General features: G+C 51.0%; 1 protein-coding gene across 1 annotated transcript; it reads right to left on the bottom strand.

The window, feature by feature from the left end:
* Nucleotides 1-200: 200 nt before the first annotated feature.
* Nucleotides 201-26,866, bottom strand: CABP1 (calcium binding protein 1). The gene is given in 11 exon segments (XM_064168708.1): nt 201-803; nt 2,419-2,566; nt 2,986-3,033; nt 3,036-3,097; nt 4,247-4,265; nt 4,267-4,326; nt 4,328-4,351; nt 4,353-4,387; nt 5,041-5,071; nt 8,681-8,857; nt 26,232-26,866. Coding segments are annotated over 11 exon segments (1,227 nt in total). The 5' UTR covers nt 26,829-26,866; the 3' UTR covers nt 201-777.
* Between the last annotated feature and the right edge of the window lie 59 nt (nt 26,867-26,925).

Here is a 26,925-nt window from a genome sequence, read left to right on the forward strand (position 1 = left end):
CACCTCCAGGTCCCCAGGCCACGGGGACAGCAGGAGAGGGCAGACAGAGCCCTGCTGCAGGGTTAGTGGCCAGCAGTTACTCCCCTCCCTGTGGCAAGGACTTGCCTGTGGACCTGGTGCAGATGCCAGGCTGTGCCTCTGCTGAAGCTGTTCTCCCCCAGCCCAGCCACCGGCTCTGACAGGGACATTCAGGCTCCACATCATTTCAGCGTGCAGATTTATCACCTTCCCCCCACAAGACAGGTATTTGAATGTTCTCTTAGTAAACATAACCACAGGAGATGTGAATATGTGCTGGGGAAGCATACATAACTTCACATATAGACACACAGAGAGACAACAAACACAGACACGGGGCACCAAGGGAAACCCAGAAGTGCAGAGCATGCCCTGAGGCTGCCACCAGTCCCAACGGATTTGCTTTCCTCCACCAAGTCTAGAGGATGTCTCCTGCTTTTGCTTTGCAGCAGCTGGTGGGAGAATAAAGCTAGGGAGGAGGAGTCTAAAGTTGAAAATAACCCATGAAAGCATCATGGCAAGTCCTGGCTCTGCAATCACCTCCAAGGAATGGTTCCAGTTGTAGGAAGTTGCAAGTCTTTCACAGTGTGAAAGGGTGGAGGGGCATGGGGACCACCATGAGGGAGGAGCAGCAGCAGATCCCAACACCCCAATTGCAGCCAGACGATAAACCTTCCTGTGGGAACATCGGGGCTAGATGCTCCCTCTAGGTCCTCTTCTGCCCTAAGGTGCTGATTCTTCTGTAGTTGAGGTTACTCTTCAACGAGACATCATGCGAACAAACTCTGCAACCAAGATGAAAAGACAGCCCTGAAGCAGAAGGCAGCCATGCAGCTCTCTGGTTCTCTGCAGACAGCATGCAGAGGGAAGCCAGGAGCCTACACATTGCCCCCAGCTCTGTGCCACGCTATGGCTTGCTCTGGAGAGCTGACACAAAACAGGCTTTAATCCTTGCTTTAGGTATGGTGGTGAAATCCCACTGGCGGGTCATTTCTTTGCCTCAGACTCCTTCCCAGCCCCTGCAGTCTCATTTGCACAAGCAGCTCCCTGTGAGGCACTACGACAAACGCTTCCTCCCTTCACTGCAGCTCCGGGGAGCTTCCATTTACAGCCCTGGGAACACACTCGGATTGCTTAGCAAGCTTGCAGGAGCCAGTGAGGGAAAGCACCAATTTGCTCTGATGGACGTCTTGATTTCACGATACAGGTTAACTGTAGGGATACCCTGGATCTCCTCTTTCAGCACCCTGCAGCTCAGGAAGTCGCTGGCAGTTGTTGGAACTGACTGTGAGTGCCACCAAATACAAGTGAGTTTTCATTCCCAGCTGGAATCGCCCAGGAACTAATAACTGCAAAGAAGAGGGCAGTGGAAATTACCCTTTGACTTTTGCCTCTCCACTGATCCAGCTGTCGTTTGACAATGCGGTGAAAATGATCTTGGGGTAATGTTTGGTGTGTTTTAGCTGCCTAATGTAGCTTAGCTGTGGGAGCCAAGGTGAGCAGCTGCTGTGCCATCAGCCAGCACACTGAACCACTGCAGCTGCACTTTCTAGGGAGACACTTCTAGCTTTTGAGCATTTTCAAAGCCCAGGGAAGCTTCAGTAATCCTGAGGACTGAGACTTCTTGTCGTGTTGGAGACCTAGGAATCCCTGTGAGCCAAAAAAAATTACCTCTGCTTTATTTTAATTTTGCAATTCCTATGCTTCACCCTTACTGCAAAGGGACGTCTGGAAAACCAGCAGCCTGCCATGCTCCCACACCTTGCAGCTCTTTTACCCTCTCAGCTGTCTGGTACCAACTGCTCCCCTTCACAGAAACCCTGAGCTCTGCTGATACTGCTCCTGCCATGGCTAACCACTCTCATTCTTCCAAGTCCTTCTGGCATGTAAAGTGGGAGGGAAAATTAATTGCCTTTAGGATTTAACATGACACCTCTAGGTCGAGTGCCATAGTGAGCATATCTGGCACGTGACCATCTCCCGGCATGAAGGCACAGAAAAAAAGCCCAGTAAACCCAGGCAGGGTGAGGAGATGGAAGGTGCAGTGCACTCTGCAGAGCAATCCAACCTACTCACAGCTCCTGCAACAGAGCTAACAGGAAAGAAAATACCTCATAGAAAGAAGGCTGCCACAGCATGTGTGCAGCAGGCTGCTTCTCTGTGACAGGGCGCATCCATTCCCAGGCTAGAGTCATGGAGACCCAGCTGGAACTGAGCTGCAGCAAGAGATGACACACACTCGGCTGAGGAATAACCTGTGCAGGCCAACGTCCTCCCTTTTCCTCAGCTGACTAGGAAATAACATACTTCCCAATACCTGGGCCCTGAGCATGCAAATTTTCCCTTCTGCTTCCACCTCTGAGCTGAGCTCTGACAGCAGAGCAAAGGGACCCTTCTCACCTTCAAAATCGACGCGGCCATCGCCGTTCAGATCCACATCCCGGATGATCTCCTCGATGTCCCGGTGGCCTACCTGCTGCCCTAGAAGCTTCTTCATGGCTTCTCGCAGCTCACTGGTGCTGATCTCCCCATCACCATTGGTGTCAAACTGCAGTTACATGAAAAATACCAGCAGGGGAAATGCAGTTTATGGAAATGGATCTTGCTTTGGGCTGGACTGTTTATTGTCCTGTTCCTGGGTGCCCTGGTTTTCCTGCTTTCCTTTTATGTCCCTCCTTTTCCTCCTTTGGGCATCTCCTGGATCCTGTCTGTCTTTTCTCCTCAGAAACCCCTTGTAGCTGCTGTGTCTGCACCAGGTTTCTTCTTCCTTGCCTCAAAGGTTTCCTATCTTAGTGATTTTCTCTAGCTCTTCCCTTGTTTCATGACTGCTTTGAACTCCTTCTTCTGTCTTTCTACTGTGCTGTTTGTCCCGTCCTCCTCTCTTCATCCCCAGTTGTCCTTCTCTCATTCTCCTGTCTCCTGTTTCACCTCTCTGGGGAGTGTGAATGTAGGGAGCAACTCACCTACTCTGAAGGCATCTCGGAGTCTTCTTTAAACACCAATCATATCTGCAGTCACTTGCTTAGCAGCTTTGGCCCATCAGCTCAACAAAGTCTTTTCAAATCCACAAGGCCACCCACTTGGGACAAGATGGAAGAGTGTGAGTGAGAACTCCATGGGTCAAGCTCAGCACTCACTGTGCACCTCTGTGTGCCCCAGGCAGGGCTTGCTGCTCCAGGAAGCCAAGCACAGAAGGTGCAGGACAGTGGAAGGAAAAGCAGAGGTAGCCTTAAACTCTCTAGGTGTTTTGTGGATGGTGGGGCAAGGCAGAAATGAGCCCATGCTATTCAATCCTAGGCCTGCCATGGCCTGTGGCACTCTCATGGCATCATGCATCAGGTATTAGAGGCTAGATCTTTCACATGGCTCATAGCAACCCCCTGCTGCATCTGTGCCAAAGGGCAATGGCAAGGGCACAGCATGGTGCTCCTGCATGGCCTGCACAATGCCCTACAGCAGTGATTGGACTCCTGTTCCATTTTCAGTGGCCAATGTATGTACCACTGTTCATGTGCTGTATCAGTCCTCTTTTTTTCTTTGGCCCCTCTCCTGAAAGCTGGCCAGCAGCACTCTCAGACCCCTAAAGCACTCACGTGGACAGGGTTATCAGCTGTTTTTCTCTGTGGCACAACTGTTTTCCTTCCACTGATCAAGAAACTTGTCCATTATAACATCATTTTATGTCAGAAATAACATGCCCTAAATATTCTTTTCCCACCTGGACAAGGGTAATTGCCATGCATTGCCACAGACAAGAGTGACAAAAATGATAGTGCAGACAAGGGGCACAAACACAGTTACAGTGAACTGGGCACAGCCTGTTCACTGTAGAGTCAGGACATCCATCACCACCAGACCAAAGCTTCTTCAGCTTCAGAGGCTCCTTCTTCAGTCTGACACCATCAGACAACATCTTCAGTATGTCAACAGCCACAGGCTGTGCTCTGCTGTCTAACTGCCCACAGCAAAGGGCAGTTTTAACACCCAACAGCGTAAGCACCTGCACTCACTGCTCCCATACAGGCCACACAGTCTTTGCTTTTGATAAGCAAGAAACAAAGGCATGAACTTCTGAGACTACAAACAGTGAGGAGAGATGATAGGAATGAAAAGTGAGAACAAGAATAGGGTGGGGAGGAAAAGCAAAGGAAGGAGGCAGAGAGCCCAGGCAATTGAGGCAGAAGCACAGCAGCAGCAGGGGAGGTTCGGTGAGGTGGATGTAACTCACGGTTCATGTTGATCTGCTGGGGAGAGCTCTATTAGCTCCATCTCAGTGGGCATGTAGCCCATGGTCGCATTGCAGTTTCCCCAGGTCTCTGCAGTTAATAAACCTCATCCTTGTCTTTATCAAACTCCTTAAAGGGCTTCTCTTAATTCTGTGTGGAGTGGTTCAAACAGAACAATATTGTCAATGACAGCTTGAAATTTCTTGTTGCAAGAAACTCAACCCCAGAATCAGGAGCACTTTTATGAGGTCAGACCCCATAGCATACTTCATGTTTTCCCAGCAAATCTCCCTGCAAAAGAGGTAGTGACTGCAGCAATGTTAAGCTCTCCTATCAGCAGCACTGCTGACCCATTCTTTACAGGAGAGCTTGCTTGGACTGCGGGTGTCACAAACTGGTCATTGCTAAGCTGCACTTGCTAAAACAAGCTGAAATTAGTCAAGTTTTCCCAAGTTTTGCCCCTGCACTATATTCTGTAGCCCTCACTCTAGTGCCCAGCAGGCAAGGCAGCTTCCGTGGACCCACAATGTTGTTTGGTGCTTTCCATGAGAGCTGGAGTGGATAGCAGATCCCTGACAGACAATATCCCATTGCTTTACTTATCCTCTCACTCTGGAGAACCTCCTTCACAGTCAGCACCCCTGCAGTTCCACATATTCCCAGGAATTAGTCCAGTAATCATCTCCTTTGGTTTGCACCACGTTATTTTACCCTGTGGGCTCACCCTAGCAGGGCCAGCCAGTTGGTTTTCCCTGGGCAAGGAGAAAGTTGGCACAAGAGGAACAACAAAGTTTACCTTCAATTTCTTCAGGCCGCAGTTCTCTGTCCTGCAAGAAAAGAACATACAACGTCAAAGCCTTCTGCTGGCCACAAACATGGCTTCAGAATAGCACTTGTTGGTGCAAACAGTTCTGGGACAAGCCAGAAGGTGAGAGAAGAACCAAGAAGGTGATGACATGTTTAATACCATCTACCTAGCAAGTCTTCCCAGCTCTCCTCCCCAAAGTAGGGGTGTTAGCCTGCACCCTTTTCTGTGGCAGCCCCTCTCCCTCTCATCTGCTGGGCAGGGGATGACAGATGGTCCTCCAAAATATAAGATACCTGGGCCAGCACAGCAATGTGTGTGGCCTCCCAACTTGATGGTACAAGTACCCTACTGAAACTCCTACCTCATTCCCCAGCAGCAAGTCCTGGAGCAGAGACTGTCCCTGCAGCAGTTCTGATCTGCTCTCAGGCTCTGACCATGCTCCTACAGCAGCTCCCACTGACATAGCCAGATCAAAACAGCTGCAAGCAGTTCCTGCAGCCAGCAGATCTATGCCATCATTTCCTTGGGTCACTGCTTGATCACTGTCCTTCTGGCAGGGCAGTGACAGCCACAAGCTCTCTTAGAGCCAACAGCTCAGTGCCATCTCCTACAACTAGTTAGTCCCCACAAAAAGGCAGAAGCTTCTCCCTTCCCCCCAGCCTCAACTCCATTTACAAGCATTTTGAAACCAAGCATGGAGGCAGACACACAACATAGACATCATCAAGGTCATCCACAAACACAATCAGGACAAGGATTCACCATGTTCAGGAAACACTCTGCAACCACTTCAAACATCCAATCTGAATTTCTTAGAAGCAGGGGCAGGATACAAAAGAGTATGGAAAATTCCACCACTTGCACCAGGAAGAAGAGATGAGCGTGGGAAATGCAACTGCTTTCTGCTTCAAGTGCCCTTCCTAATTCCTCTCTTCTGGCTCCAGGCAAACTCCAACCAGCTGAGAGGCTGGGGAACACCAACGCCATCTCTCTTGTCGTTGTCTTGTCTTTTTCCCCTGAACTGTGAGGAGTTTCTCCTTGGGCCTTACAGGTGTCCTCCAGCCCTCACCACACATCTCTAACAATGGTGCCCTTGATCAAGATTGAGAAGATGATCCTTAGCTATTTAACCACAGGCTCCTCTGGAAACTCTAATGGCAGCTGCTCAGACTACATAGGAAAGTAGGACACACGCTGGTTTACGTCTGTGCACAGGGGGCTGTGCAGGGAAGTGACCAGCTTGCCACTCATAACCTTCCCAGAGGGCATCTCTGTGCTGGATGGGAACTGTCAGAGCACGCTGGCCCCTGCTGTTCCAGCTCTCACATACATGGTATTTTCTTCAAACATGTCCATCCCATTTGTATCTGCTTTCATCAACACCAAGTAATAAAACAATCCCTCCTCCTCAGAGAGAGTGCAGCAGGTCATTAGTGCCCCCAGTGCCTTAGATAAAGTAGCAGAAGAGTAAACCACTCGTGGCCAGCACCAGCTCCTCCCAGCAGCTCGTTCCAGAGGCTCACAAAACGGTTTTCCCTGTGTGCCAACACCAGCTTGGAGGCAGGGTTGTGGTTACCACCACAGGGTGCAAAGGCTGCTGTGGCTCACTCACAGCACCCATGTCTTGTGAGAGTGGCTGGGGTAGCACCCAGGCCCTTCTCCAGCACCATCAGCACCAAACCGTCCTCCTCCTCCTCACCCACCACAACCGACATGACTGGCACATGTCAGGAACAGGTGCTGCCACACGCTTTTGCTTTGGCCCCACTGAGGCATCTGCCTCTGTAGGCTCCTGGTACATGTCTGCACATGCAGATGGCACCACCAGAGAGCCACAGAGTGCCAGAGGAGGGGGAGAACTCGCGTCCCTCCAGAACTCTGACTCAGGCAGTAACTAGCGTCATGAAGAGGTTTTCTGTTTTAAATCTGAAAGAAGATCCCCTAAAATGATAAAGGAAGAAAATTGCTTGGGAGGAAACAGGGCTGAATCACTCTGAAGCTCTCTGGAGAACAATATGGAAAGAGGAATAGAACTGTTCCAAGAGGTTGGATCCTGGATGAGCACATTGGCCCCATGGAGTCTGTACACCTCATGGCCTTGCCCTTGTTTATTTCTGTGCTATGCACAATAGATCCTGTTGGTTTAGAGTCAGAAAAAAGCAAAGCACTTTAATCAGATGCACTTATTCTACATAAGAGTAGCTCGAGACATCACTAATCCTATCTTGGAGGCTTCTTAGGGTACTGTGAGTTTCCACAACCTAAACAGGATGGGCACCTGCCCAGCTGTGAACATTCCACTAGGGAGCTGGACCCATTTCCTCTGACAAGTAGTTCTGGTGCATTGCCCACAGCTGTGCCTGTGTGAAAACAGCATGTTTTGGGGTTAGGGGAACTGGCACAAAGAATCTCTGACCACTTAGTGGCTGAAGGTTAGGAAGAATAAAAGCCATTTGGCAAGTAATTTACTCTCTGTGGGGGTCATTGGCTGAAGAAGAGGTTTCAGAAATTAACTGCCTCAGTGTCTCTTACTGCCGTTGATAACCACATCAGCGCACAAGTGAGACACTTCTCTAGGGAGACTCAGACTTACAGGTAACTGGGGTGAGCTTTTGTTTCACCAACAGGCACATGGAACGCACAGGGTTAATGTCTCACCACCCACATTCACTCCCATGTACCCAGCAGAGTGTGTTCCTCATGCCTGGGTGTGTGTCTGAATCCCCTGGTACCCGCAGGAGCGAAATGTTTGTGTGCACAAGGTAAGTTTTGTTTCCTGCAAGAGATACACATCTGGGGTGCACCTTGCTGTACACTGAACCAGCCCATCTCCGGTGTGAAATGCACGGACATGTCTGTGCTGCACACATCAGCTGCCCGTGGAGGGGCACTCCACAGATAGGGGGTGGCCTGAGTGGATGGCTGTGCTTCCGCTGCTGATCTCCAAGCGAGTGGGGAGCCTGGCACCCATCCTGCGAACACAAGGGAATGGGCCACGGTGCTTTGGTTTGCCTGGCTGCAATTGCTGCAGTGTCAAGCTGGGCGAGACAGTTTGTAAGAGATGGGTATCTGTGAGGAGGCAGATGCATGCTCATTTCTGCTGGTGCCAGTGTGCTCACCGTGAGCTGGTATCAGATATGGACATCCCTGTGGGGCAGCTTGTTCCCAATACAGATACCTCAGTTTGCATACAACTGTCTATTTAGGCCTTAAATACTAATCCAAGCCTCTAGGGGAAGAAATAGATGTCTTGCTGGATTAAGAGCTTTGAACACTGGACTCCTCCTGACTCCATGCCATTCTCTAAGTCCTGACATCCTAAGTCCTTCTCCTGAGTCCATATGACTATGCCGACCTGAGTGTAGGCCTGGATCTATCTGCCACAGCAGCCTTTTTAGAGTCCTCCTTTCTTGTTGTTTAGGCACAGGGATATCTCTGCACGTCCTTCGGGTCAGACATTTGCCTGTGATTGCATTTGCACTGGGAGCTGGAGCTGGGATGCTCAGGCCCTGGGGCCGGGGGTGGCAGAGCTCCCCCGGGACTGAGCAGGCACCCAGCTCCCTGTACCTGGCTCATATCCACCTGTTTTTGTGCGTGTGTGTGGCCTAGCTGGGTGTAACTTACGTACAGGCTGCCTGTTTTCTGCGAAGCCCTTCCTCAGGAAGATGCATGCTGGCCCCAGCAGGTTGTGCATGACGGCGCAGTTCTGGGCCAGCACCATGAGCGGACCCTGGTACTCGCTGGCCGACGGCCCCTCTTCGCTCGTCTGGACAGCCTTATAGCTGGTCTTCTCCTCACGGCGGATCTTCCCAGCCAGCCAGCAGCAAGCAAACGACACAACAGAGGGTGTTACCTCCTCGCCTCGCCCAGCCCTTCCTCTGAAGCTCTACTGAACCTCCTCACACAGACACTGTGCTAAACGTCCTCCATCCGCTCCACACTGAGTCCTCCCCACCGCTGCGTTAGGGTTTGAACAGTCAGTAAGTCCCGGAGTTCACTTTCAAAAGCAGAGAGAAGCAAAACCAAGCAGCAGAATTTCACTTTGAAATGACATCAAACCCTCAGCACTGCTCACATCTACCCAGACACAGCTCACGGGGCCACGGTCCCACTACCAGCCCCAGCGTTAACCATCCCTTGAATCAGCTGCAAAGGAAAGCACCGTACAGTAACAGTACATGTGCCAGCCTGTGCCCAGGGCAAAGATGCTGGCACAGCTGCATCCCCAGGAGACCAGGCAGAGCCTACACAAGGGCGCTGTGATGGGCTCCACGTTACCTTTCAGCAGCAGGGCACCACACACTTTGGACCATTATTAAAAGGCTGTTTGCAGCATCAGGTGGCTCTGCCAAGCCATGCTCCACCTGCCCCCGCTAATCAGTTACATCCTCGGGGTCTAGGTGGTTACTGCACTGGGCCTGTTCTAATCGTTGCATTCCCAAAGCAGGGATTAGGCAATGGCACAGCGTCTCTGCCTGCATTTGCACCTCTCCCTGCATGCACACATCCGAGCAGCACCCAGCACTGAGGTTTATAAGCAGGCACTGCTTTCTGTTTATAGAAATGCACTGCCATGGCTCTGCAAGAAAACTCATCCAGATATTCCCATGCAGCTATAAAAAGCCACCACAACCCACAGGATCTTGGTTTTATAGAACTAAACATTAATCATACATCAGATTCCTCTTCAGGAATGATTCTGTTTTACAGGTGGTTGTTAGCAAGGGTGATTCAGAGAACCTCTGTCAGTTGTTGCTGTCTCTATTAACCCTTTTCCGTAAAGACTGGGGTGCTTTTTCAGGCTAAAAGACCAGATACACACACATCCCATATTCACACTCGACCAAGTCTATTGTGCCCCACGTGCTGTGCCTGCCATGTTGCTGCTACACCGCACACATGGTTTTGTAGCTCGCCTTTTTGTACAGTCTCAGCACCAAACTGCTCATATATAATGGCATGTGAAATCAAGGAACCATAACAAAACCAAATCAAAACCCAAGAAAATGATGAAGCAGAAATGCATTTTCATTGCAGTCATGGATGAGGAAGGAATCGTGTCTTCTGATTAACTGCCCACATAGGACACTTGTCTTTAAAAGTGCTGAGAGATGAGCATCCATCGGCAAAGGGCACACTCCTAGCTCAGCTAAATGTCAAGGCATCTGCACTGAGCTGCACAGCTTCGTGATGTGAGTGCGATGTATTTTCAAAACTATCAGCTTTATTTCCTGGCACATTTCTCATTTTAATACCCCAAATAAAGCAAATCACTTAAAATAACTCGCTTCACTTCTGTGCTTAATTCCAGTGAAGCCACGTGAAAGACTGAAGGTCCTGCAGCCCCTAATCCTTATTTGCTGACCCTTTTAGTCAACAGAGTTAATTGCCAAGCCACAGAGCAGTACCGCAGAGTGGTTATCCCACTATTTTCCTGTGCAGATAGAGATCGCCAGTTTGATGTGCCAGTTGCCATGACCCACCGAGAACCCTGACCAGACAACTACTGCAGTGCCAGGACAGCAGTGGGGCTCCCAGCCCCACTCCACCACTGTGGGTGAGATTTAAGGCACTTGATGTTCCCTCTGTCAGCAAGCCCCGCAGATTTCTACTGCAAGTATGCCCATAAATTCCCTCCACTGTCTTTCTATTATACTTCTATGTATTTTCCTATATCCCAGCAGAACCAGGAATGGAGCTGTGATATTAGTACAGGGCAAAGCAATGTCAGCTGCACATTACAGAGGAAACAGGGGAAAATGCAAGGGACAGGACTGGGGTCCTCAGGCTTTCCTGTCCCTTCCCCAGACAGAAAATCACTAACCTTTCCTGGTTCAGTCTGGGCACTTGGCTTGTGTTGGGACAGCAGACTGTGGAGAAGGACTAGACCAGACTGATTAGAGATGGACACAGTGATGGTGAAGGCTGGCAAAATGAGGGACCTTGATGCCGAAGCTTTTCCTTTCTGCACAACAGAAACACAACAGGATTCACTTCACTTTCCTGCCTGTGGTCACAGTGACTCTGCAGAGCAGCAAGCCCAGAGAGACCTCTTCACCTGACTGCAGGGGCCTCTCAGAGGGAAAAGGCAGCCAGATTGGGCCACTGGGAATCACCTGTGGGACACTGGTAGGGAGGAAAGCAAAGCTGCAAACAACAGATGTTGTGGAGACAGCCCTGAGCATTGCCACCCTGAACAGGCAAGGTACCCTGTCCCTGTGTCTAGCCAGACCCAGACAGACCAAGCCAGTCAGTGCCTCGGAGTGAGTCCCAGATTTCATGTTGAAATTCTGTATTAAGTGCCCAGTCTGTCACCCAAGAGCTGCGCCTCACATCTGTTGCAGTCCCTCCTCTTTAGCCTTTCGAAGAATAAGTTTGCCCAAGGTAAAAACCTGAGAAAAAAGACCAGGATCACAAAACAGCCACAGTTGAAGGTGTGCAATGGTGAGACTGATCTGCAGAGGTCTCCAGTATCACATGTGTGTGGTGAGTGGCAGATGCTCCAGGACCTGTCAGGATGAATGCCTGAGGTCCTTAATTCATGGCTAAGCTGGAACAACATCTGAGAGGTTCTCTAATTCCAGTTTTGCAACCCTCCCTCTTCAGTCCTGCCATCCCAGGCCTTCTAACTAGACACAATGTGCATCATTTGCAGCAGCTTTTAGGAATGGAAGCATGAATTACCTAAAAGGCTGATGACATGAAGCTTATAAGTTCTCAATCCATTTTGTTTTGAGCGGCCTGGCCACGTGTCAGACTTTAATTGCAGTCACTAATCACGTTGAGCACAGCTGCAGCCAGCAACTTTTACTGCAAGTTGGAGGTGACCTGAAGGCAATCCAGTTGGGTTTATATGTGGGCAACACTTGGGTGAACCTCAACTACTTCTGCCTTACCCTAAAGGTCACCTTGACCTAGAGACTGATCTCAGCACTGTCTCAGTTCTTGGTGATGAATTCCCTTTTCTGTATCCCATCTCCAGGGCAGCAGCACTGTGTCATTCCTGGCTTTGTTCACGGCAGCCAAGATAAGAAGTAAGCTGTGTTACTGCACAGAAGAGGCAAATCTCCAACCAGAAGAAACTCCTTGCTAGGGAGGTCCTCTCCCCAGAAGCTCCCTCCTAGAAGAGCCCTCACAGATGGCAAGGTTTCCTTGCTGCATTGTGATGGCAGTGGCATGTCACTGTTGGCAAGGTCTCCACAGAGTTAACTCCTCATTGCAACACTTTGCATGCTTAGCACAACTTTGTCAGCGTTTTGCTGAGTTATGAGATCTGCAGCAATGCCAAGGGAGAAGTGTGCAGCTGACAGGTACATAGTGCTGCAAGTCCTCCCTCAATCAAACAGGGAATATTTCTGGGGCACGTCATTCCCATTTCAAGCTAGTCCCTAACAGCAGAGTTGTTCCTTAATCTAATTTGTCCTGGGAGCAGTGCCAAACCTCAGCGCAGAGCAGACCGCAGGTTGAAGCTGAGCAGATACAGGTGGCAGCTTGCAGATGAAGCCCAGCTGGGCCCAAGCACACAGACACAGAGGCCATGCTGACCTGCCACATGATGCACAAACACTTGTCCAGGGCCCACTGTATCCACTCGCAGAGACAGATCACTGATCACAGAGAAAAAAAATGCTTCCCAACACACAGCAATGAAACTACAGGTGTGCAGAGCAAGGTGAAAGTCCATGCTGGGCGCTGATACTCTGCGACACATGCACTAGCAGGTGTACACAGGGCAGCACACAAGCAGGGACACGAGTGTGTGTGCATGCACGGATCTCACGGACAGGACAGCAGGCACCTGCAGGGCCCTGCTCACACACCTCAGGACAACATCCGTTGAAGAAACGAGTGCCAGAGCCACTGGCTCACTTCAGATGGGCTCCTACAGAGTGCACATTCCGACAGGCACAGGTATGGGACTCTGTGTCCCTGCAGGGAGGCCACAGGCTTGGGGCCCCAAGGCATGGTGCTGCTCAGCAGCAGCACACACAGACACGCAGGCTCAGGTGACAGAGGACAGTGTGCCAGCGCACCACGCACAGAGCCAGCCCGAGGAACAGCCACAGCAGGCAGCAGGCCACCAGCCAGCCCAGCTGCACACACCCATTTACACCTTAGGGTGGCTCAGCATCCCGGGTTCTAACAGCTGCCGTTGCAGCAGCAGGATCCTACAGAGGGTCCTGCTTGAAGAGCCCCGAACCCCTTTCGCGCTGTACTCTGTGTCTCTGCCACCTCCCATTACCATCTGCCCCATGACGTCACCCATCCAGGAAGCAGTGGCTGGGGATGGCACAGGCGCACCTCGTTTCGGGAACATACCTTTTTTGAGAGGTTTTCTCAGTGGAGACTTCACAACAGTTTGCCCGATAATATGCTGAGTCTGCCTTTCCGGTGCACTTGGTTATAAAGGAACTGAAAGCAACTGATCCCATTAAATGTATTCCTTGGGAGCAAAGCAAGAAAGGCAGTACCGAGGAAATCCAAACAGGCTACTGGCTGCTGGGGCTTCCCTCCTCCGGGAGCTTATTTCTCTCTCTCTGCCTCTCTCTCCGTGTTTTTACTTTATGTTCACTTTCTTGAAGAGATGGAGCAGGAAGGAGAGGGGAGGGGAGAGAAACAGACAGAAAGAGAGGGAGAGAGAGATTGAGAAGGGGAGAGAGAGGGAGGTGGATGTATAATCAACATCAGATTAATGTTCAAATCCCTCCCACCCCCCTCAATCTGCAGGCAAGATTGTTTCACTCAGGGGAGAGGGCCGATTCAGGGAGAATTAAAACAGAGAGGCACTGCAAAAAGTGATTTAAGTGATGAGTTCACTTAATCCAGCTAGTTTGGGACCATGCAGCCTCTGAACATCGTCTCCCTACCCACCCCCCTTCTAACTCCTCTCAGCCTTTCAATCACCAGAGACCTGGGCTGGCAGAAGGCAATCCATGTAGGGGCTTGGAGCTGACTCCAGATCTTGTTTCAGAGCAGAAATGGACCATTTATCTGGGTGGGACCTGTTTCAGCTTATAAATACCAGCAGAACCAGAAGACCCTCATTCTTTTCCAGCAACAGTGGAAGCAAGCCTGGTGGTACCAGCCCAGGTACCCTGCACTGCTCTCAGGCACAGGCCAGTCATCATTAGCCACAGGGGAGAGACCTTGAGCCAGTCTTGCAGTAAAGTTTTTGCAGCAGTAAAGTTTTTGCAGCCTTCTGTGAGCAGGAAGCAATCCAACTGGTGGTTTACCTGCACAAGGCTGCCAAAGATGGGCTCACACCTGAATGCTTAATCTGAAAAGCCCTAGGCTAGACAATACGAAGCAAATCATAGAATCAACCAGGTTGGAAGAGACCCCCAAGATCATCCAGTCCAACCTATCCCCCAGCCCTATCCAGTCAAACAGACCATGGCACTGAGTGCCTCATCCAGTCTTTTCTTGAAGACCCCCAGGGACGGTGCCTCCACCACCTCCCTGGGCAGCCCATTCCAATGCCAATCACTCTCTCTGTGAAGAACTTCTTCCTAATATCCAGCCTATACCTACCCTGGCACAACTTGAGACTGTGTCCCCTTGTTCTATTGCTGGTTACCTGGGAGAAGAGGCCACCCCCCACCTGGCTACAATGTCCCTTCAGGTAGTTGTAGACAGTAATAAGATCACCCCTGAGCCTCCTCTTCTCCAGGCTAAACAGGCCCAGCTCCCTCAGCCTCTCCTCATAGGATTTGTGCTCCAGGCCCCTCACCAGCTTTGTTGCCCTTCTCTGGACACCTTCCAGCACCTCAACATCTCTCTTGAATTGAGGGGCCCAGAACTGGACACAGTACTCAAGGTGTGGCCTGACCAGTGCTGAGTACAGGGCAAGAATAACCTCCCTTGTCCTACTGGCCACACTGTTCCTGATGCAGGCCAGGATGCCATTGGCTCTCTTGGCCACCTGGACACACTGCTGGCTCATCTTCAGCCTACTGTCTATCAGTACCCCCCAGGTCCCTTTCCTCCTGGCTGCTCTCCAGCCACTCAGTCCCCAGCCTATAGCGCTGCTTGGGGTTGTTGTGGCCAAAGTGCAGAACCCTGCACTTGGCCTTGTTAAATCTCATCCCATTGGCCTCTGCCCACCCATCCAGCCTGTCCAGGTCCCTCTGCAGGGCTCTCTGCAAAGAATCTGGATGTCAGCTCCATCCATTCCATTTCCCAGCATCCAAGTCCGTGCAGTAAATAAGAGGCTCTGAAACTAGAGCGCACTCAGAACTCCTGGACTTCAGGCTGCTGTGGTAAAAGAATCATCCCTGAAAGAAAAGGGGATGAAGTCTCCAATACATCTTCCTCTGATTCACGAGACTGGGCATGAGAGCACTCAGACTGAAAAGATATTTAAATAGCAAAAAAAATGTAGCATCACAGCGAGACAGCAGGACCCTTAAGAGGATGGTGAGCAAATCTTAGCTATGAAGCCATGACAGCTGCAGCTCCACAGTGATAAAAAGTCACAGCACGAAGAGCTACCTCCTTTTAGAACTGTGAAGACCAAGATGGCACTGATCCTGCACCCTGCCTTGGCAGCAGGGCTAGTTGGACATTCAGATATCCATTGAAAGACTTCACAAACTGGTTCCAAACAAAAGGCCTTGCAAAGACCCAAGCCATGGGGCTGAGTCCTTGCACCACATGCTGTAGAACAGAGACAGATGAACCAAAAATGCTGCAACAAAGCAGGGAATTTCTCTGCTTCCACTCTGATGGTACTATGACAAACTGAATGTAAGGCGAATCAACAGTTGCTTTAGAGCTCAGAGGCCTCTATCATTTAAGGAGATGAGTTTGGGAATCCAACCATGACAAGAGCCAACAGCTTCTCCAGTACCAGTTGCAGCCAGAAGTGCATGGCCATGCAGGATGGTGTTACTTGCTCTTCCTTGTCCTAACCACTTCCCAAGGGCAAAGGCAGTGGAACAGCCTCCTCTGAGATCCACTCATAGCTTTCTTCATTGGATGGTCTGGGAAGGAGCGGCACAAGGGTCCACAGGCCCTCCAAAGCAAGAAGCTGCAGTAGCAGGTACGGGAAGACAGCCATTGTACCCAGGGCAGACTGAAAGAGGGACAGAGGGGATGGGGTTTGGAAGACTTCCACAGCGAAACCATTCCTGAGCTGGGCCCATCTCCTGCTGGCACAGTTTGAAGACCCTTAACCCCAAGGAAGTCCACAGTGACTCCTTGGGGCCTGAGCCAGCCCTGGGCCTTGCAGCAGGGCACTCTGCAGGAGGATGATGAAACTCTCAGCTCCTCTCAAGGCTGCCATCTTTAGCTCTATTTCTCTTTCCCCTCTTAAAGTGGCTAATGGGAGGCTGATCGACCCTCAGCCACAGTGCTGGTCATTAACAATGTCCCCTGTCAGCTGGAGCCTGGCTGGAGCCATTCCTCAGACTCCTTGTTTATTGACTATGTGCTTGTCTCCCTTCAGCAGAAGCTGCCACACAGTGAGCCAGGTGCCTGGGCTCCTTCCCCAGACAAACGACTCCAACTGCAGAGCAGAGTGGAGCAAGTCACCTCCCTGCTGCCTATCAGTGTCTCCCCGGCAGGCTGGAGGCCAGGAACGCCCTGCGACTGAAAAGTGCCCATGCTGACGTGCCCCCAGAGACAGGAAGCAGAGCAAGGGAGTCAGGCATCTCCTGACAGGAGAACCCATCACAGCCCCCAGACTGCCACAGGACGGCTTTGGACAGCAGCTGTCTAGCGTCTTACGGAGCTCCCACAGCACTTGAGATGGGCACCCTTGAAGTGGCCTGTGCTAGAGCATCCAGAGCCAATCACCACAGCATGCAGCCGCCTCTGCCTGCTCTGCTGCTTCATCCCTGCAGTTGCAGGCTGCTGCTAGAAATGTGCAGGGCAGAGAGAAAGGACTGACACCTGCTGCCAGGCTTGGCAGGGAACCCAATCCAGGAAAGGAAGAGGTAACGGGAGCCCACTTGCAGCAAGTTTGCAACACAGTCACAGTCCTTAATCTGCAAGAAGTCTAGCAGAGCTGCAGGAGGCCAAGAAATGTGATCATAAGCAATTTTTTCTTATCTCTTTATTACCCTGAATCTCTTAAGAGCAATAGGGCAGCACATCACAATCTAGCAGACAGATCCTGCTGACCTCTGAGGAGAAAAATCACTCTCTACATTGGAATGGTGTTCCCATCACCATCACAGACAGCTTAGCAACAGGCAGGGAAGCAGAGGTGGCAGAAAGGTCATTGGAAGATTAGGTTAGAGGGAACATATTTTCTCTCTTCCTCCAACCGAGGCTGCTGTAAGAGAACAGGATGCTGAGAATAAGTGTGTCAAAAACACTTGTGTGTAGGTGCTGATCTGTGGGCATGGCTATATCTGAGGTAGTCAGCATGCCTGTAGGAGGGCTGCACATGCATGTGGACTATTTTTCCCACACTTCTTTCGAGGTCTGGGGTTCTCTCATAAACTTTCTGTAGATTGTAGGAACTTTGTGAACTGCCAGTCCTGCCCAGATGCTCACATCTCTTCCTCTCCCCTGAGCAACAATATGGAGAACAGAGACCTCAGTGGATGTGGCTTGGCACGGATGAGATCTCAGCTCATGGGAAAGAAGCATTTGGCACATTGACTGAGCTGAGCACAGAGCAGGGAGGAGGCTGGTGACCTGGCACTGAACAGCGAGTGATTTGGGTGCTTTAATATGTCTGGATTGTTTAAAAAGCAGCAGTGCTGTGCTTCGAGCTGACACCTTTGGCAGAAATGCTTACTCCATAGGAAAATGTTTGATCTCACCATGGTAATCACTTGGCAGCTGCCAGAAACTTTATCCAGTAGCAGCAAATATCCAACAGCCACAACAGAAAGAACAAAAGTGAATCCAAAACTTGGGATTGCTTACCAGACTGTAGCTTTGTTTGGCAAAAACTTCTAGTGGCAGCACAGATTTCTAGAGGGAGCCTGTTCAGCTGCCGGGCTGTGTCAGTGCATGGTACTTCACCTGCTGGGACATTATAGCAGATGCTGTTCTCAACACAACACAAATGCTGCAACAGGGCAACCTTACTATGTAGGTGGTTAATCTCTAGGAGGAGCAGACAGTAAAGCAAGGAAGACTTATTCCTAGCATCTTCTCACTGAAGTCCAGGGTAGCATCACCTAAGAGTCCACTGCATGCTTTGGAGATTCAGTATTTTAAAATACACCACCTCGATCAATCCTAACAGGACAAGAAGTTTTGGTCTATGCTCACCTATCACAGGGTGAAGAGTGCACATATTTATCAGCAGCTTTCAAATCTACCCCAAGTCACCCTTTAGCAGGTGGCTATAGATCTGTACTTTACAAGAAATAACCCAGTCTTGTTCACTGGATGACTTCAGATGAAGATATTGTTAACACCCTCCCCTTGCCAGTGCTGCTGAGAGCCTCATTTCAAAGCTCTCAATTGCTAGAACATGCACTGGCACTCCAAACTCCTGCAGCTGGCTTCACTTTCTTCTGATTCTATGGATCTGCTCTGGCAGGCGAGTTGGACTCAAGGATCTCCAGAGGTCCCTTACAACTCCTAGCCTCCTGCATTCAGGCTCCGCACTGCTTTTGCTGCACATCAAGTTGTGTCTTCTGACATCAAATGAACTTTGAATCGTTCTATAGTCCAGTCAAACGAGTATAGGTCCACCTCAAGAGGAGGCACCAGCAGGCACTGCTGGATGCAGTCCAGATCTTGATCCAGGGGGCATATTTCTGTAGCGATTTTGGGAACTTTCTTTTCTGTCAGCTGTTCCAGGAAGAAAGTGTTGCTGACTCATGCTTTGCATAATATTCTCCACCATCAGAGCAATTGGATCATATTCAATTACGAAGAACAGGAAGGTTATCAAAAAGACTAAGGAGATTTTCCCATCCCTCTCAAGGTAACAAAGCCCGGACTGTCAACTTCTGTTTAGAACAGCTTCGGCTGTAATTACCCAGCTTTGTTCTGTGCGAGCTGAAAAGAGGTGGGAATGTGCCATCGGCCAACACCTACACCTAGATCTGGTCCACACATTTTGCACCAGCTCAACTTTCAAGTCTCTGTATGGGAGATGTGTTGGCCAGAGCACAACGTGTTGTGGGACATTGCTTTCACGATCAACGAGCTACAGAAAGACAAACAGAAGCCTGACAGCTCAGAAACTGCTGTAACAATTTGCCACCATATGCAGTACAAGCCTGTTCAAAGCAAACCTCACACAGTCCTTTCCCTGCTCGGGTACGTGGGAATTGTGAACTGCTCTCTGCCAGTCTGGGACCTCTGTAGAAGCAGCTAATTCTGCCCTGGCTCCCTCACCTCTCTCAAAGCAAAACGGACAGGATGGGGCTATCTAGCCAGCACACTGAGGTGCTACAGAACGTGTGGCTGATATCAGCTGAGCAGAGGCCTGCAAACCAGAGCTAACCAATGCTCCAAACCACACCTGCAGTGTTGGAGAAGGTACAGCACCACAAACTTGTCTGCCTCACTTGTGCCTTGAGTGACAGCACCTTTAGAAGAGTCAGACTGTGTATTCCAGTAGGAGACCTCTGTCTCTCAGCACTGCTCCTCACAAGCTACCCCAGTCCTTCCTGCGTTATTTCAGCAGAACACAAGAGGGTTGCTGGCGGTTTTCTGCTTCCTGCCTTCAGCCACTGTGATGTAATGCCTCAGACACTGCACCCTTGCCTATACCCTTCCAAGAGCAGAGAATGTATTTAATTTGTGTGGGATGAAGCAACGCTGTATATTCTTTCCAAAGCTGGCTGCAAAGTACTGTAGGGGAGGGATAGGCAGAAGAAATATTAGAGTATTGCTAATTACTTCATTCATAGATACATTGAGATCATGGTCTGATGCTGCTGCAGAAAGCTATTAACAAAACTAAATATGACCACAGAAGCTACAATGGCTCTTTGTCTATTTCTAAGCAAGGCAGACGATTGAAACTGGAGGATTACTGAAGTTTATGGAGGCTGCTGTTGCTCTCTGAGGTCACGGGAATGTCAGAGGATTATTGAAAGGGAGCCCAAAGTTGGCCAGGCATCTTTTACTGGGTGCACACCATATAGCTGCTTGTTACAGGAAATCGATACCATTCATGGACTTGTCAGGGAAAAACTGTTACAGGAGCTGCCATGCCCCAAAGAACCACAGCTAATTCAGCTGACAGACCTGCAGCCCAGCCACTACATCTACAGCTAAACTCTTTCCTGACACTTTATTCAAAGCCAGCACTGCATGGAGCAAAACTCAAGGCAGTATAGGTTGATGGAATGCACAGTGGTCTAATTAAAGCAATGATTAATTTATTATTGAAAGATGTGCTTCTCTCAAGAGACCAGAAGGTTTCTGTATTTCAGTGCATTAGAGCCTGCTGCTGTGTATTTCATTAACAGAATATTTAATGAATGTTCTTTTAGCTTGATTTTATTTTGATATCTTTCCAAGCCCTTTTAAAACAGATTTGTTTAAGAAGCAAATAACTGACAAAGATTAATATTTGCTGGCAGACCCTCTGCAGGCAGGAGCCTTATCCATTGCCCCTCAGTGATTCGGTACATCTGGCTCACATCCCTCAAGCTCTTTCAAACAATAGATAATTTTTCCTCCAAGCTGAGCAAGGGGGCAGCTGAGTAGATGTGCTCAAGTGGAACTACGCTTTTCCACATCTGTTACATACAGACAACACACAAGACATACCCTGGGAGGAGGCAGGTGTGGGCAGGCCGGGATGCAGGCACATGCCAGCATCTCAAGCACAGCAGTGTGTACAGAGGTGTCTGGTCAGCCACTCGGGGATACAGAGAGGCTGCAGTGCACGGCTGCGTGCACACTGACAGGACGCGTACACAGAAGCTCTTCATGATACGGGCTGTGGCAACACATGCAGGGGTGGAAGCACGGAGACCACACGAGCCCCACGCAGATCACCCGGGCCCTTGTGACTACACATTTGGCGATCAGTGGGACGTCCGCACCGGCTCTCGCCTACATCACGGGAACCACAGGGCTCTTCGCGTCTCTGACACGCTTACCGGGCAGCCCCGAGGCCGGCAGGTCCACGGCACCCAGGGCGCGCCAGATCCGCGCTGAACAGGGCCCGCCAGTCGGGCCAGCCAGCCGCGCCACTCCGCGCACAGCAGGGGGCGCGCTGGGGCCGCCTAGCGCGGCGGGCTGGGCCGGGCTGGGACCACGGCAGCACTAGGCGGAGCCGCTAACGCTCACTGTCCCGGGGACACCCACGGGAAGGTCCCCGCGACGGACACAAGAGCTAAGAACGGCCGCCGGCTGAGGCGTTCCCGGGGAGCCCAGGCGGGCCCAGCTGACCTAGCCCTCGGCCCGGCCCGGCAGCAGGTAGGGGAGCATTGTGGGAGATAGGAGAGTCCTCTGAGGCCCCGGCGACACCCTTCCCTTCAGAGGTGCCATGAAAAAAGGAGGGAAAGTCGAGGAACGACACGGTGTTCCTTCGAGGATTATTTGCCTCCTAACTAGTGCTGTCGCAGACCAGCGCGCTAAGGCTGCGCGATGGCATCAGCGTCGCCGCGGCGGTTGGTCACTTTGATCAGAACAAGGCTGTTCAGCCCCGGTTACCGCGCCCGTTTAACGCTGTGAATAGATGTTCACCCTGCCCTCGGTTTGCCATGAGCCCTGACACGCCGCTGCTTCAGCTGCCGTACAGCATGTCCAGCGCAGCACGCCAGCACCTGCACACTCAGACCTTCCACCTTCACCTCTGCCAGCCCACAGCGCGACAAGGAAAGTTTCCTCGGCTGGTGTCACCGCTGCAGCACAGCTCAAGGCGCTGCAGCCTCCCTCGCTAACGTACGGGGCAACGGAAAACTTCCCTCACTTGGGCATTAACCAACCGCTGGCCTTCGGCTGGCCGGGCCGCGGCAGCCCAGCTCTCAGAGGGCAGCACGGTCTTGAGCAGCGACTGCTTTTCAGCAAAACTCAGTCAGCCGTCGGAGGGAACAAGGTTATCCGGCAGATGAAAAAAGCAGGAGAGCAAGAGGCTGGACAAGGCATTTTCCTTTCCCCCTATCCATTCCCGAGAGATATAGAAGAGAATGTTCTTGACACCTGCTTCCCACACAAGTACCCCGGGGCACATACTGCCCTAGAACGGGGCCACTTCTGTCACCTCAGTTTGCGGTGAGATCCATTAAGACCGCTTAAGAAGAACTAAAGCCCATGAGCAAAGGAAGATGGAGCAGGACAAGAAAAGGCAGAAATTCCTTCCATATTTTAATCATAATGTGGACGCTGACATTAAAGCAGGAATGGGACATGGTGCAGACAGGAGAGGCTTTTAACTTCCTGTACAAATAGAAACACAAAAGCCCCTTTGGCCACAGTGTTAACAGCAGAAGCCTGTAAATATTTAATGATGCCCTACAGCATTGTTTGACCCCTCTGATCCCCATGCTACCAGAGGCAATTGACAGAAAACTGTTGGGGAATCACTTCACTGAAAAATTTAACAGGCAGGCAGGGTGTGAAAGCTAAACGGCTCTGAAAATGGTCAGGTCTCACATGGCAGCATCACTTGCAAATTAATATTGCATAGGAAAGGCCAGCACTTTTCTTAAAGGTGCCAGCTAGGCCAGTGCTGTAGCACAGGGGGAGAGAAGGGATGAGAATCATTGGGTTTCTGTGCCACAGAGCCCACACAGCGCCAAGCCACCAGCCCAGTGCCAAGCTGACACTGCACAGAAGGTGCTGCTGCCACATTACTGCTGCTCTGAGAATCCCACTGCAAAAAAACTGTTGTATCACTGCTCCTGTTGCTACCACGCTGATATCCCAATCTCTGTGCTGCTGCTGCTGTTGTCACATTAATAAATTGTGTCCTGCTGCCCGGTTGCCACCACTTTGGTTGCCCCAGGGTCACTGCTCCTCTGCTCTTATGGATGAGTGACTGCTCAATACCACACTGTCGCTGAACTGTGCCCTGTAGCCTGCTGGTGGGTTCTGAAGGCGCGGCAGCATGCTGCTTTTTTCTCCATGACACTCCTTTACCACTTGGCCACTCCAACACTACTCTGCTATCAGGCCAAAATTACACAAAACACCCTCCCTGTACTCCCTTTTCTCAACACTTTCCCATTTTGCTCGCACCTGTGAGTCGTTGCCTTGGTCCTGCACTGCGCTGAGCTCCTGTCACTGCAGGGCCACTTAGAAACACTGCTGTCCTACTGTCACATGCATCATGTAACCAGCCCATACTCACACTGCACTTCTGTCACCAGGTAAGCGTCGCCCTCGTGCTAACTCACCACTGTGCTTCCGAAACCGTGGCGTGGTGGGAACACCTCACTCCCTGCCTCCTGCTGTAACGGGACGGGGCTGTCAGATCAGCACAATCCTTTGCGAATGTCACACCACAAGTAATCACTCCTGTTCAGGATAGCTCCTGTCTGGAATGTTGTATTACTACATCATTAGACTGCTAAATTCTTCCATCAGGCTACGATACTACACAGTTATCACACCCGTGCACTGCCAAACTCCTACCACATGGCACTAGTATCATGTCTCTGCTCTGCCACAGAATTGCATTACCACACCACCGCATTGCCAGTGCTCTCCAGGCTGCTGTGCAGTGCTGCATGCTAACCCTGTTAAACTCCACAGCAGCACACTTGGCTGCAGCTGCCTCACCGACCCAGCATGCAAACAAGTCATTAGACTAAGGTGACATCCTGGTTCACACATCGTTACACTAACCTACATTTCTTCATTTGTGGACTGCTCCGGTACAAAACGGTGACATGGTCTAGAAGAGTATCACTGCTTTGGTACATCAGAATATCACAGCACCAACATAGCATAAAGCTAATTAATAGAATATCAGTGCACCGTGTATCCTGGCAGTATCTTAGCATTCTTCTGGAGCACACACCCACAGTGCACTATCTCTCTGTGCTGGTTATATAAACACAGCACTTCTGCTTTCACTCTGTCTTTTTTGTGCACAGCTACAAATCTGTCTTGCTCAGACACAGCCCTGTAGTTCTGGGCTGCTCCTTTTTTGCCGTTACTGCAATAATGACATCCTCTGTGAAGTCATCCTTGCCATCTCTGCATATCTGATTGTATTGTCTGCATCTGTGACCACGTAACTGCACCACTGTGGAGCATCAGTGTGGCAATGTTCCACATTTCTAGAGCTGGGACAAGATATACTGGTGCTGCTGGACCACAGTGCTCTGCATCGCTGTGCTCCTCTCCTATATACTGCAAAATTACCGTTTTAACTGTTTCACAGCGGACTGTTGCTCCCTTCTAATTACCACGTAGAGCACCTGCACAGCACCTGCAACCTTACGCTGCAGCCCCGGCTACTTCTGCACCTATGACCCTGCCTCAGCCCACTCCTAAGAGGCACTTTAAAAATCCCTACCAGTGTCATTCTCTCAACAAAGCTAGTGAGAGAAGTGGGAATAAATTATATTACACTCTAAAAAAACCACCATACTGGAGATTGTTTATAAGCACTGGTGCAATGTTCCCACTGAAAAGATGACAACTAGAGTTGTATCTGTCCCTTTTCTGTAAAGTGCTAAGTTTACAGCTCTCAGAAGTGTCCTGCAACACTGGAAGGCAGGTGTGGAGCAGTAAATAATGATGCTGCTCAGGTAAGGTGGAGTTCAAAACTAGAGAGGCTTCTCTGAGTGAAAGCCCTGGCATGGATTTGTTGGTATTTCTGATGTTTTCAGGACATACAGCTCCACAGAGTTACAATCTCTTTGCAGATACCTCTTCACTTTGATCAGAACTAGACAAACAGCACAAGTCAGAGCTGAGCCCATGGACTTCAAACCAGGGTGCTGGAATATCGCTTTTCATAATCTGGTTGAGCACCAAGTCACACCCCAGGCTCTTCCTTATTGCTGCTACAGAATTCTAACCTAAACTTCTGGTATCCCATTAGTACAAGGAGAGACATACTTGGTCTAATATAAATACAACCATAGCATTCACAAAAAGCAGACTGTTAGCAAGGGTGCAAATTGTTAAGGAGAACAGATGTGTTTTGTGCTTTCTCTTGAGAAGTCAAGATGAACAGAAGTAGACAACACTTCCTGACACCAGATTAAATGGACAAGGGCATATCACAGCCTTCCACCCAGTTACAGAAATTCCTCTCGTTGTCTTCATAATCTTGATTTGAATGGACACCCTGCAAAGCCCCCCAAACACACCTTAAAGGAAAGAAAAAAAGGGAGGGGAGAGAGGGCAAAGACAAAAAAAATCCCAACCAGAAAAGGAGTCAACCACAAAGCTCACAAATGATAATCTTGGTTTAATCAATCACTTCCAGGGCTAGAACTTAGCCGCCCAGGCTACTGGCTGACACCTATAATTGTGCTTCTGGGAGACTGCAGTTACATTAATCTTCCTGGAGATTACATCTCCCAGTAACATCCCTAAATGGTTCTAAAAGAAAATTCCAAACCAGCCTCCCTCTGCCTTTTCATTTTTAGAGGATAGCCCTGTTGGGTAATTTCACTACCAGCAGCAGCTAAAAGTGACAGCTTTGTACCGAAAGAGCCCGCAAACACCGAAAGCATCTGTTCCATCCTAACACAGTAACTGGGAAGGCTTCGGAATTGGGTCAGGATTTTTTTTGTCGTTCTCCCAACTACCTTCTCCTGACAGCCTCTGCCATCAGAAATGATTCATATGCTCATTGTACAGAAATGTACCATAAGGAGATGTAAACAAATACAGCAAAGTAAGGCTGGGAGCCAGAGAGATGGAATCTAATAAGTAAATAGATTTTTAAAGTCCGCTTCGCTGACTCTCACCCACGGCAGAGCCACAACTTTCGCCGGCGGCTGGGAAAGCACTGGCCCTTCCCACCTCAGCACCTCCGAAAGCACCTCCACAGCGCCCGGCGACGCGGACGGGCAGCCGGGGGCCGCGGCTGGCATCGATCCGCGCCCCCTCCGCGGCACCAAACCCTCCTCGGTGCCGGTCCCGCAGTGCCCAGGCAGTGCCGCAGCGCCAAGAGAAGTTTGGGCAGGAAGCAGTGCATTTACAGCTGCGAGCTGCGCTCAGAGCCGGGGGGCTCCGGAACGAAGAGCCCGAGCCCCATGTGTGGGCAGGAGAAGGGGACGCGGAGAGCAGGCAGGGTCGGAGGAAAGGAGGGAGAGGGCGAGGGGCGTTTGACCTCTTACCTGTCCAAAGACCGAGCTGAGCATGGGGTGCAGCTGCTGGAATAGGGGGTCCGCTTCCACCGACCTGTCGCTGCCGCTGGATTTGGTGGAGTACTTGCTGCTGAATTTGGACAGAGGTGAAGCGCCCTCCGAGAGCCTTAGGGACTCTCTGCTGGACCCCTGCCTGTGACTGAAGAAAAAGTCCTCCTCTGCCTCCTCCCCATCCCTGTCTGAGAGCTGATGCTGGTCCTGGGGGTGACCGTAGCTGGCGTGCGGTGGGAGGTGGTGGTGGTGTCTGGATGTCCGCACCGGTTCCTTGCCGCTGCCTCTCCTTGGACCTCCTTCCGCCGGCTCCGGCTGGCTCTCCCCTCGTCCATGTGACAGCTTCCACGCGCCCCTCGCTCCGTCCTCCCGGGCGCCCGGGTGGCAGAGCGGCCTGCGGGCACTGGGCTCCCCGGGGAGCGGCTCCTGGCTCTGTTCCCTCCCCGCATGCCCGCCCTGTCCTCTGCCGTCCCGGGCGCGGCTGCCACGGGGCTGGGCGCCCATCGCCCTCCCTCTTCCCGCCGCCTTCAGCAGCGAAGTGCGGGACTCGCTTTTCGCCATGGAGGAGCCGCTCATCGCGGGGCTGCTAGAGCCGCATCCCCAGCCGGGTGGTGCACTGCCGCTGCGGGCAGGGCTGCGGCGCGCCGCTCACGGCATGTCCTGCGGACACCCG

This window comes from Pogoniulus pusillus, chromosome 30 (genome assembly GCF_015220805.1).
Source record: "Pogoniulus pusillus isolate bPogPus1 chromosome 30, bPogPus1.pri, whole genome shotgun sequence".
In the NCBI taxonomy this organism is placed as follows: Eukaryota; Metazoa; Chordata; class Aves; order Piciformes; family Lybiidae; genus Pogoniulus; species Pogoniulus pusillus.